Here is a 12426-nt window from a genome sequence, read left to right as displayed (position 1 = left end):
AAAAAAAAAAAAAAAAAAAAAAAAAAAAAGGAAGAGGCTGCTGCTCTCTGCAACAGCGTGGGTGAACTCCAAAGACAAGATGCTGAGCGAAAGCAGCTGGACTTCCAGAAACATCTGGGTTCTGTTCACAGGAAACTCCAGAACCTGAAAACGAATAGATGGGCAAGATTCAGTTTCAGTTCCGCGTGACGAGTGGCCGCACAGTGCTGTGGTTGTACTTAGCACTGAATGGTACACTTAAAAATGGGTGCTGGCCGGGCGCGGTGGCTCACGCCTGTAATCCCAGCACTTTGAGAGGCCGAGGCGGGCGGATCACGAGGTCAGGAGATCGAGACCATCCTGGCTAACACAGTGAAACCCCATCTCTACTAAAAAATACAAAAAAATTAGCCGGGCGTGGTGGCAGGCGCCTGTAGTCCCAGCTACTCAGGAGGCTGAGGCAGGAGAATGGCGTGAACCCAGAAGGCGGAGCTTTCAGTGAGCTGAGATCATGCCACTGCACTCCAGCTTGGGCGACAGAGTGAGACTCTGTCTCAAAAACAAACAAACAAGCAAAGAAACAAAAAATGGGTGCGATGGTCAATTTTGTTATGTGTATTACCACAATTTACAGTGGTTTTTTTTTTTTTTTTTTTTTTTTTTTTTTTTTTTTTTTTTTGAGACAAGGTCTGGCTCTCTTGCCCAGGCTGGAGTGCACTGGCCTGATCTCAGCTCACTGCAACTTCCACCTCCCAGGCTCAAGCCATCCTCCTACTTCAGCCTCCCCAGTACCTGGGATTACAGGTGCCAGCTACCATGCCTGGCTTTTGTTGTTGTTGTTGTTAGAGACAGGGTCTCACTATGTTGCCCAGGCTGGTCTTGAACTCCTGAGCTCAAGGGATCCTCTCGGCCTCCCAAAGTGCCAGGATTACAGCCATGAGCCACTGCACCTGCTGCTAACAGTTTTTTAAATTTAACAATAACAACAACATCCCCTGGTGCGATGACTCACACCTGTAATCCTGGCACTTTGGGAGGCTGAGGTGGGAGGATTGCTTGAGCTGAGGAGGCTGAGGCTGCAGTGAGCCGTGATCATGCCACTGCACTACAGCCTGGGCATCAGAACAAGCCTCTCTCAACCAAAACCAAAACCTTCCTTCCGGGGAAGGAAATCAGAACAGTGGTTGCTTCTGGAGATGGGGGATTGACTGCCAAGGGGCTGTAAAGGAAATGGTCTCTGCCTTGATGCAGGTGGTGGTTACAGGGGTGCCTGGATCCTCACAAGTCATCAACCTATATCCACTTGCTTTTTTTTTTGTTTTTTTGAGACAGGCTTTCACTCTGTCGCCCAGGCTGGAGTCCAGTGGCATGATCACTGCTCACTGCAGCCTCCACCTCCTAGGCTCAAGTGATCCTGCTACCTCAGTTTCCCAAGTCCCAGCCTGGAGCTGGGACTCCATGCATGTGCCATCACACCTGACTAATTTATGTTTTGTACAGATGGGGGGGGGTCTCACCATGTTGCCCAGGCTGGTCTTGAACTCCTGGGCTCAAGTGATCCTCCTGCCTTGGCCTCCCAAAGTGCTGGGATTATGGGCATGAGCTACTGCACCTGGCTTTATATGCATTTTAAGTGGGGGCGTTTCAACATAAGTAAAGGAAGAGGTGGCCAGGAGGCTGCAGCACGTGGGGACCCCCAGCTCATCCTTCCTGCTCCCACTCTGGCCAAGGCCATGGCTCTGCCTCCCCCACCCACCTGGGCCCCGGCTCGCGTGTGTCTCATCTGTCCTGAGTGTCCCCGGGCTCCTTCCTCACTGCTCGGGTCCAGATCCCATGGGGGCGCTGGAGGGCAGTGTGGGTTGGGGGGGTCCCATCCCCAGGAGCAGTGGAGTGGGGACACCTGTGCGTGCCTGTCCCCCACCCCTGCTATAGCTGCACAGTTCCCATAAGCCTCTGTAGCCTGTGTGGGGTTGGGGACATGGCAGGCAGGGTCCTGGCCAGCCGTCAGGTCCCAAGGCCACATAGCTGGGACCACGGGTCACTCAGGCCAGGTGAGGGCTGACGGGGCACGGCCGCTGCGCCCTTTCCCCCATCTGCCCCGGCCAGCGTATAGCTAGGGGCTGCCCCCGAGGCTCTAGTACCATCTTCTCTAGGGCCCTCCTGGACCTGCCCCCTTGACTTCTGAGCCCTTCACTGCCCTTAGGACGCAGCCTCTTTGGGTCCTGCAACCCCAGGTTCGTTTCCTGTCCTCCAAGGATGCTCTGGGCTGCTCCCACAAACTCCTAGGCTGTTTGCTTAAATGTTGCCTTCAGAGTGAGGCCCTCCCGGCCTCAGTATCAGTAATAATAAAAACTCCTTAGCTGCTGGTGTGTATATTTTACTTATTTTAAAACTTGACTCTTTTCCCTAAACTCTCCAGCCTCTTCCCCTAGTCAGCTGCTACAGGCAGGAATTTGTTTTGTTCAGCTGTTCCGGCGGCTGGGTGGGCGCTGGCTGGCAGGAGGAGCCCACGTGTGTGCAGAGGTGGGTGTGTCTCATCCAGACCAGGCCACGCCCCATCCTGGCTGGTGCCTGCCCACCCCTCTGTCCCCAGACAACCTTCTAGAATGAGCAAAGGGCCTGGACCGGCGATTCACTCAAGAAAGAGGAATGTAGGGGCCCCACCAGCATGGATTGTGTGCTTGGCCTGGTCCTCGTGCTCAAGAAGGCTCTTTCTTTTGTCATGGGACCCATACTCTAAACGTCCTCAATTACATACAGGATCAGAGACAGCAAGTAGTTGCCACGGCTCCACAGTTGCCTGACCCCAAAGCCCGTGCTGTAAACACACATGCTGCAGTCATCAGTGTGGTGGAATTAAAAACAGCCACGAGGCACCCTTTTCCTGTGCATTTTGGGGAACTTGCCCTCCACCTGGCAGCCTCAATCCAAAATTTCTCCCTCCCCAGTTTCCCAGTTGCTGAGAAAGGGCTCCACCACCCGTGCTGCCACCCACACCAGGAACCAGGTGTCCCTGCCCATGTGCTGGCTTGAGGTTCAGCCTCCATCAGTTCTCATCAGGCCCTAGGCCCAGTCTTGCCCTCTGATGCCACATGCTTGGCTCCAGGGCCCAGGTGTGCTGGCACCTGTGTGCAGGGGTGGCCCAGCACGAGGACAGCAGGCAGCTACCCCTCCCCTGTACACAGCCCAGTGTCCAACACAGATGTCAACTGGGCCTTCACTGAGCCTCCTTAGCCATCCCCTGGGACCCGGGGAGTGCCTGCATCCCCGCCTCTGGCTACACCACGGGGCACAGGCCTGCTCCCCTAGTCTCTCCTCTACTTGGTCACATTGCCCAGGAGTTTTTTTTTCCTGTTTTATTTTATTTATTTATTTTTTTTTTGAGACGGAGTCTCACTCTGTCACCAGGCTGGAGTGCAGTGGCGCAATCTCGGCTCACTGCAACCTCTGCCTCCCGGGTTCACGCCATTCTCCTGCCTCAGCCTCCCAAGTAACTGACACTACAGGCGCCCACCACCATGCCCAGCTACTTTTTTGTATTTTTAGTAGAGACGGGGTTTCACCATGTTGGCCAGGATGGTCTTGATCTCTTGACCTCACAATCCGCCCATCTCGGCCTCCGAAAGTGCTGGGATTACAGGCGTGAGCCACCACACCCAGCCTGCCCAGGGGTTTTCAAACCATGAAAAGATCAATTATTTGCAGAGCACAAGAGACTCAGCTGAGGCTCAAACCTGGGGCTGCTGGACTCAGTCCCTGGAGGCAGGCCCCTGCCCAAGCCTGGGCCTGGAGGAGAAAGGCCATGGTAAAAGGCCACCTGGGTTAGCCCAGCTCAGCTGAGGCCACAGCTGCTGTCATCCCAGGCTCCCTGGCCAGCCCTGCACTGACACATCCTGCCTACTCCCAGGGAAGGGATTATCACCCCAAGATCTCCAGATAACAGCCGGCACACAGGGCTACAACGGGGACCCACAGACAGGCGTCCCACCCCCCCGCCAGTGGCACCATGGCTTTCCTCTGGATCCTCTCCTGCTGGGCCCTCCTGGGCACCGCCTTCGGTGAGTGTCGGGCCCTGTGGAGGCTGAAGGGTTGTCTCCACTCACTCCCAGCCCCGAGGCCAGCAAGGGGCAGCAGGGTCCCAGTTCCCAGTTTAGTTGTGCACCGCAGTGTGGGCCTGGGCGAGTCACCGGCTCCATCTCTGCTGTGGGCACTGCAAGGCCTGGACCAGGTCATAGCTTCCCTCCCAGGCTCAGCTGCCACCTCGGAGCTCAGGAACTGAGGAGTCCCGCTCCCCTTCCTCACCCCCAGCCGACCTGAGGCTCCCAGGGGAGGAGGTGGGTGTCTGGGGGGCCGCCCTGAGGCCTTCAGGAAACCTGCCAACAGTCAGTGGCCCCAGTACAGGCTTGAGTGGTGAGCGTGTGGGCAGCTGGGACTTGGCACCGTTCAGTCCAAACCTTTCAGGTGAGCCTCACCCTTTTAAACTCCTGCTTACGGAGCACTTCCCGGGTGCCAGGCGCAGAGCTGGCGCTCTGCCTGCTCACTCTTCCAACTCTGTGAGGTCAGAAACTGTGTGATCCCCACTTTGCTGATGGGGACACTGAGTGGCTTGGCTGGGCAGGGAGGGAGCCAGGTTCAAATCCACAGAGTCTGGCCTCCCAGCGTGAGTGCTGGGACTGCACGCTCCACCTGTGTGACTTCTCTGAACTGAGGAGGGGTCAACACCCCATTCCTCAGCAGCCCACAGTCCAGTGCATTGGACTCAATTGTACCCGGAGATTCCAGCACTGGGGAGAGGAGAGCCAGGGCCAGCTTCTCAGAGGAGGGGATGTGGGAGCCAGCCTAGATCCCAGAGACTGGAAAAGAGTTGGGAGTGAGAGGAGGCTGGAGCACTGAGACCTAGATGAGTGGTACCCCCCCCTCAGCCCACTCCGGCCCCCAGGCTGCGCGGGTCCCCGATCACCCACCCCCCGCTCAGCGGACTGACCAAGGATGTCAATGGGAGGACGTCCGTCCCCGGCTGCCTGCCCCTGGCAGTGTCCACTGCAGGTTAGGGGGCCTGCAAGGCAGTGGGTCACCTCTGGGTAGGGCCAGGCTGGGGGTGCCGCCAGGTGGGATTGCTGGTACCTCTGCCATTCTTCCTCCCAGACACACTGGCTTCCACTTCTGCGAGGGCTCCCTCATCAGCGAGGAGCTGGGTGTCAGCGCGCCACTGCGTGGTCAGGTTGAGTGACAGGCAGCCTCGGCTCTGCTCCAGCCCTGGTTGGGTTGGAGGGGAGCAGGGTTACATGTTCTTTTTGCTCACCACAACGCTCTGCCCAGGATTTCCGACGTGGTCCGTGGTCGGGAGTTCACCAGGCTCCTGATGAGGAGAACATCAGCGTCTGATATGAATCGCTGAGGTACTACAGTCCCGTGCAGCAGAAGGCAGGGTGCAGCGGCAATGGGGGGAGCCCCTTACGGCTTCAGGACAGGGTGCCCAGGTGGGGCGGTCCGGCCTCGTGGTCATTTCCGGCCCTGGGATGGACAGCTCCTTAACGGGCACAAGGGAAGGAGTCGTATCCTCAAGCCTGCAGTCCTGCCTCCTCCCAGGTCCTCTCGGCACTCTGGCCCCAGCCCCCAGGTCTTCAGGAACTCCCAGCTTCACATTTTCCACCATGCGCAATGACATCACCAGCTTGCTGAAGTTGGCACACCGCCGTTTCTCCCAGACGTGTCCGCCGTGTGCCTGCCCCAGCGCCAGACGATGACTTCCCCGCGGGGACAGTGCTGCGATCAACCTACAGGCTGGGGCAGACAATAACAACGGTGAGGGCCGGGCTCCTCTGGGTCGTGGCTGCCTGGCCGTGGAGTCCCCCGTGACCGTTTGGCTCTAAATTCCAACACGTTCCTTACTGTCCCTGTTATCTAACAACCTCATGAATTTAAAATTACCCCAAATGTCAAATATAAATCTAGGTCCCGGACCACGAGGAGCTCCACAGGGGGCTCTGACAGTTGCCCACAGGTGAGCCCTGCCCTTGGCTGACCTGCCCTGGATCACAGTGCGGGGGCTCCACCACGGGCAGCGGCGAGGCCCCCTTTGATACCACAGGCGCTTCTGAGGCTCCAGGGGCCGTACCCGCAACATCGGCGGTATGGTGCAGGGAGGGCAGCGGTGTCGGCCCTGGGTCTCTCCATCCTAAATGGGCTGGTGGAGCCCAGGGTCCTGACCCTCTCCTGTTCTGCAGCCGACAAGATCCGAAAGCTGCAGCAGGCGGCCTGCCCTCCTGTCCCAATGCCGAATGCAAGAAGTTCCTGGGGCAGGGCGAGATCACCGACAGAGATATCTGTGCGGGGCCAGCCGGTGTCTCCTCCTGCTAGTGTGAGGCTGGCCCTGCCCAGGCCCTGGCCAGGCGAGTGGGGTGCAGGGGAGACCCGGGTTCCCCACCCCTCTGCCCTCATCTACTAACCTTACTCCTTCCTGATGTCAGACTCACCTTGTTGCAAAATTCCATGGCCAATGTCAGAGCCAATGGCCCTTGGAGTTGTACAGTGCACAACCTGGGCAGTGGATCCCAGCAGGCCAGCAGGTTCCAGCAGCCCTCCCTCCCTCACAAGGACCCCTTGGCAAGCTCCACCAGGCTCTTCCTCCTATTGGTCAAACCAGCTTTACTAAGCTTCCATTAAAGGGCCCCATTCCGGGGTGGCTCAGGCTTCCAGGGGCATGAACCACACAAGCAGCGGCTGGAGTCTTTCGTGACCCATGCAACGCACATGCTGAGCCGCTGCTGTGTGTAGGGTCCTGGCCTGCACTCTGGGAACTATGTCCAGTGGCCCCTGGGACCAGTCTGTCTGGGCTGCCAGATCCAAGTCCCCTTCTCCCTCTCCCAAAGGGTGACTCAGGCGGCCCCTGGTCTGCCAGAAGGACAGAGCCTGGACCCTCGTGGGCATTGTGTCCTGGGGCAGTGGCACCTGCTCCACCTCCAGCCCTGGTGTGTACACCCATGTTACCAAGCTCATACCCTGGGTGCAGGCGATCCTGGCTGCCAAGTGAGCCCGTGGCTCCCTCAGACCTTGCTCCCCACAGAACTTCAATAAACCCGTGGAGCACACGTCGGTGCTGTCCGTCTCCTGTTTTGGGGCCTCCAAAGCCTCACTCCACTCCAGAACCTGGGCCCCACTGGGCTGGGCTAGGCCAGGCATGGGCGGCGTCTGGGAGGACCTTTCCCTAGTCGCCTTTCCCACCACTCAGGCTCCTGCTTCCCGAAGAGTGGCCAGAAACACACAGGCAGATAAAAGGGGTGCAGAGACAGAGGGGGGATGTGGCTGGTGGGGACCGGGAGGACCTTGGCCGCCATCCTCAGCACCTGCCCCCCGGTGGCAGGGTTCTTGCCACCCACGCTTGCTCCCTTGCTCAGGGCCCTGCAAGGGGCGTGGGCAGTAAGGGGACGAACTCACTCTGGCCCCACACACCTGCCGTTCCAAGGAATCTTCCCACGGCCACTCCTAGGGCTGCCAGACACGCTGGAGCCAGGAGCGTTATCAACGCAAGGACTGCTGAGGAGGGGGGTGGTGGCGAGGTGGGCCATGATTGGTGGGCTCAGGGGACAGGATGGGGACCCTCTGACACCCCATGGCCTTTCTCTGGATCGCTGGGCTTCCCTGTCTCTGCAGTGATTCTTGAAAGTTTGAGGCTCAGGCAGGCTGGGAGCCCCAGGTCAAACACGCCCATCCCCAGCCCCAAATGCCCAGAAGCAAAAAATCGCACTGTGCCATGTTACACGGGGCACCACATCCTCCATGGCCAGATCTTCCTCCCCTTCCTCCTCACACTCTGCCAGCTGGCTCCCACCCCTCTGGCCACTACCTCCACTCCCTCAGCCATGCTTGGGGCATCTGTCTCCTCCCTTCCTTAGCCCCCACACCCTGCAGATTCTGCCTCCCGAGGGTTTCCTGCATCCCACCTCTTGCTCACCCCCCACCCCCAGCCCCTGCACCCTCTGCACCCTCTGCACTTGGGCGGCCTCCTGGGTTTGTGTGTCCCCAGGCCCCACATCCCAATCCACCCCAGTCACTGACTCAGGCCCCAGGGAGATCCAGCCATCACGTCACAGCACCCGGGGCTTGGAGAGGGACGGACACTCCCTTGGGTGCACAGCGATCAGGGGAGGGGGTTGAGGGCACTGCAGTGGCACCTAAGGACACCATCAACTGCCGGCTGCCCTGCCCCAACCCCAGGCTGCAGGGTCCCCACCATCCACCCTGACTCAGAGTCCTACCCAGGACGTCAATGGGGAGGATGCCATCCCCAGCTCCTGGGCCTGGCAGGTGTCCCTGCGGATCAGAGTGGGGTCCTGCCCATGCAGTGGGGCGTACCCTGGGTGGTGGCCAAACTAGAGGTGGGGGGAAGTTTAAAACAATTTTTATTAATATATACAGAGAGACTTGGGTCTCACTATGTGGCCTGACTGGTCTTGAACTCTTGGCCTCAAGTGATCCTCCCGCCTCAGCCTCTCAAAGTGCTAGGATTACACAGCCCTCGCCCCTCAGGTCCCTCCTGCCCTTGTGGGAGTTGCCAGTCCTATCCTCCCAGTGCAAAACTGGCTTCCACTTCTGCGGGGGCTGGGTGGTCACCGCTGCCCACTAGGGGTCAGGTGAGGCTTGAGCTTGAGGAGTTGGGACCCACCAGGTGTCAGGGAATGGCACTCACCCCCTCTTCCCAACCCCAACTACACCCTGCAACCAGCAGGAAAAGGGTCGGAAATGAACTGCAGGCTGGGGAACCAGCACCCCCATTCCCTGGCCACAGGCAGAGCCTGCAGGAGACACCCACCCCGGGCCGTGCACCCCACCTCCACCTTTGCACATCCTCAGGCCACCCGGATCACAGCTTGGGCAAACCTGGGAGGTCCTGTGCCCTCACTGTGCAGGTGGGGAAACTGAGACCCAAGTGAGAAAGGGATGTCCTGAGATCACCATGAGATTCAGTGGCCAAGCGGGGCTCACCCTCACGAGCGCAAGCCCCGTCTGCCACCCTCTCTCTCCAGAAGAGCCACCGTGTGGTGGCCGGGGCATCTGACCTTGGCTCTCACCCAGAGGCCTTCCAGGTGCTAAGGATGGCTAACGCAAGGCCACACAGGCAGGCAGAGGTGGCTCGTGACGCCACCATGGGACAAACCAGCCTCTGGGAGAGGTGGTAAGTGGATACAGGGGCCCCTACTCAGCTGGCCTGGGCCTTACCCTGCACCCTTGGCTGCCAGTGCCCATGGGCACCTGCCTCTCCCAGCTGTCTTTTCCTTCCCAAGTGTTAAAGCGTCTGCAAGCATCCTGACAGGTGTCTTCAATGATAAAGTTTTGCTCATTGTAGAAAAACATGAAAAGATAATCATTAAAAATCACATGCCGGCCGGGCGCGGTGGCTCAAGCCTGTAATCCCAGCACTTTGGGAGGCCGAGACGGGCGGATCACGAGGTCAGGAGATCAAGACCATCCTGGCTAACACGGTGAAACCCCGTCTCTACTAAAATACAAAACTAGCCGGGCGAAGTGGCGGGCGCCTGTAGTCCCAGCTACTCGGGAGGCTGAGGCAGGAGAATGGCGTAAACTCGGGAGGCGGAGCTTGCAGTGAGCTGAGATCTGGCCACTGCACTCCAGTCCGGGCGACAGAGCGAGACTCCGCCTCAAAAAAAAAAAAAAAAAATCACATGCCACGGGCTGTTCTCCATCAGTCTCCAAAGACTCACCTGTCCAGTCCCATTCCTGTTCCTTTCTCAGTGTACTCCAGGACTCTCCAGTCCTGATGGAGGTCTGGGCTCCCCACTCCTCTCTGCCTCCTTCCCAGGCCTTACAAGGGCCAGGCCTCAGACTCACGGCTTCCTGAACCAGGCAGGTGAGGCTGCCCGGGGACTTCCTCCTCTCTCCAGCCCCGAGCTGGAAGGTCAGCTCACAGGATGAATGGCGCCCGGCAGGAATGAAAGCCACTTGCCCCAGCTCCCTCCAGCAGTGTGCATGGCAGAGCTGGGGCTGCCACGTGAACCCAGGCCTCAGGGCCCTGGCACACCCCCTGCACCCATGCTTGCCATTTCTCTGCATCCCTCCCTGGACTCCACCAGGTCAGCGTCTCCCAGGCCCTGGCACCCAGTTCAGGCCTGGCGACACATCCTCTCCCTCCTGCAGGGCAACTCCGGCAGCCCTTGCCTGCCAGGGTGGACCCTGGAGGGCATTGTGTCCTGGAGCAGCACCAGCACCTCCCGTTCTCACCAGACGTGCATGCCCACATCATGAAGTTCATGCCTGGGAAGCTGTGGAGGCTGAGACCCTCCCTACGCCACATCTGTGTAAAACACAAAGCCACTGAGAGCAACTGCATACACCTTTACTTCTGTGTCCTCACCAAGGAGGGTAGGCCCAGCATGACGTGGCTGAGGGGACAGATGCTGTCATGGGGACCCCTCTGTAGAGGTAAGATCAGGAGGGCTTGAGGATCACCCAGTACTACCCCCTTCTTCATACAGATGGGGAAACCATGGCGCATGCTGACATGCACAATGGTCAGGGCTGGGAGGAGCACCAGGGGTTCTGGGCACCCTGGACCTTCCATCTGGGCTGCTGGGTGGGGGAGCCACGGGGGGCACACACTTGCCCAGGGCAAAGGTCTTCTCCAGGCCCCTCCCTCCCAGCTTGGAAGCCAGATCCACGTGTAATTCCGCGTGTGCTTCGGGAGTTCCACAGGCTGGGATGAGATTCTTCTAAGCAGAGTTCTAGATGCAGCCCCTGATGTTGTCCTCGGCTCACAGGAACCTGTCCCCTCCTGCAGCTGCTCCTGCCCCGATCTGCCCTTGCTCCAGACGCCAGTTGTGGGCATGGGCAGGTGCTCGCTGCTGTGGCAGCTCCCTAGGGCTCGAGGGGGCCACGCCCAGGCTGTGCCTTCTGGGCCCCAGACCTTGCAGCTCCGACACTGACCCCAAGTCCTCTCTTGGGCCCAGGCTCTGCCCTGGCTCCCAGGGCCTCACCCCACCTGCAGGAGGCACCCAGCCTCAGTGTCCCTTGGTTTTTTTCTGGAGAGACCCACTCCTCCACCCTCCTGGGAGATGCCATGCATGGCACTTGCCCCCGGGTGCCTTCCCTGGAAACGTCACCTGCCCCGGGGTGCTCTCATCTGGCACCCTCAGGCAGCTGCTCTTCATTTTAAAAACTTTATTTAAATGGACTATTAGTCAAATGATTGGAAAACCAATAATGAAAAATAGTTCTAGTTCTTCAGGGTCTTCTCCTGGTAAGGCGGAGGACACACCAAACTGCACTGGCCCTGTCAGGGGACACGGCACCCTCGCGGGGCCAGGCTCAGACCTCGGGGCAGCAAGAGGTCCTGGAGGCTGCGGGGCCCTCACACTCCAGACCCTGCCTGGTGACCCGCCCCGGGCCCGTGGTGCATGCTGGGGAAGGCCACTGGCCGACCCCTGGGCTTCGGCTCCTGGGGAGGCACGGCCCCACACCCTGCCCAGTCATAAATATATACAGATTCCTGGGCATCCAGGGCACCAGGCCCAAGGCAGAGCTGGGGTCCTGTCTCTAAGCCTGTGGCGCAGCGACTCTTGAGATGGGAGCCAGGGAGCTGGGACCACCATGCCCCTCCCCTGCCTCCCTCCTGGGGTCACAGCCCTCAGGCGGCTGCCAGCTGGCCTAGAACACGGCGGAACTGCTGGGTGCTGTGGCCCAGCTCCTTGACTCGCTCTCCACCATGTCCTGGCCAGCCCGAAGGTGATGGGTACTCGCAAGGCAGGCGGCCTTGGTGGTGCCACGATGGCCACGGCAGGAAGGTCGGCACAGCAAGGTTGCTGTAGTGGGTCACCTCTGGCTGCGGCACGTCACAGCCTGGCTCTGCCGTCGCGTGAAAAGTGTGTCCCCAATGAACACCAGCTTGTGAGCGCTAAGGATGACGAATTTGCTGTGCGCCACAAAGATCTTGGGTGGCTGGTTGGTGGCCACGGCGGTGAAGAAGGCGTCCACGGCATTGGTCAGTGTGGTCAGGTTGGCCTCACACTGCTCCAGGTAGAAGAGCAGCAGCTGCCGGTCCGAGGGTCCCAGGCCGCCTGTCCGCCCCGGGGCCAGGGGTTGGGCTGGTGTCCAGTTGGCCAAGTCGTGGTCTATGGGCCGCGACACCTCCTGTTCCAGTCGTTCAAATTGCTTCAGCTGGGGCGGGAGGGAAGCAGGAGCAGGGTTAGGCTCTCGGGCGAGTCAGAACCACAGGCCAAGACCTGGGAACCCTGGGCTGGGCTTCTCTAAAAGGTCTGCTACTCAGAGCGCACGGGACTGTGGGGAAACGCAGTCTCCTCTCCCGGGGACGGGACCCAGGCCCATGGCCAGTCTTCTGGAGGTTGTTCAGTTACCTTTCCACCAATCTCCAAAGATCAGACTCTGTGCCCTGAACAGTTTTGAAATGACAAGATGGACAACAGAAAAGTGGCT

At 59.4% G+C, this 12426-nt stretch overlaps 1 protein-coding gene across 3 annotated transcripts in view; it reads right to left on the bottom strand.

Annotated features, from left to right (window-relative positions):
* Window positions 1-11134: 11134 nt before the first annotated feature.
* BCAR1 (BCAR1 scaffold protein, Cas family member) overlaps window positions 11135-12426 on the bottom strand; it is a 37201-nt gene continuing 35909 nt past the window's right edge. For all 3 annotated transcript variants that reach the window (XM_017868693.1, XM_017868690.1, XM_017868692.1), the window contains exon 7: window positions 11135-12150. In XM_017868693.1, coding sequence (XP_017724182.1) covers window positions 11806-12150 — 345 coding nt within the window. In that variant the 3' untranslated portion in view covers window positions 11135-11805. The remainder of the gene's footprint in view (window positions 12151-12426) is intronic.

The sequence above is a fragment of the Rhinopithecus bieti genome, unplaced genomic scaffold (assembly GCF_001698545.2).
Source record: "Rhinopithecus bieti isolate Rb0 unplaced genomic scaffold, ASM169854v2 scaffold_2574, whole genome shotgun sequence".
Lineage (NCBI taxonomy): Eukaryota > Metazoa > Chordata > Mammalia > Primates > Cercopithecidae > Rhinopithecus > Rhinopithecus bieti.
The sequence above is the reverse complement of the archived record's forward strand: the minus strand, read 5'-3'. Positions and strand labels throughout refer to the sequence as shown.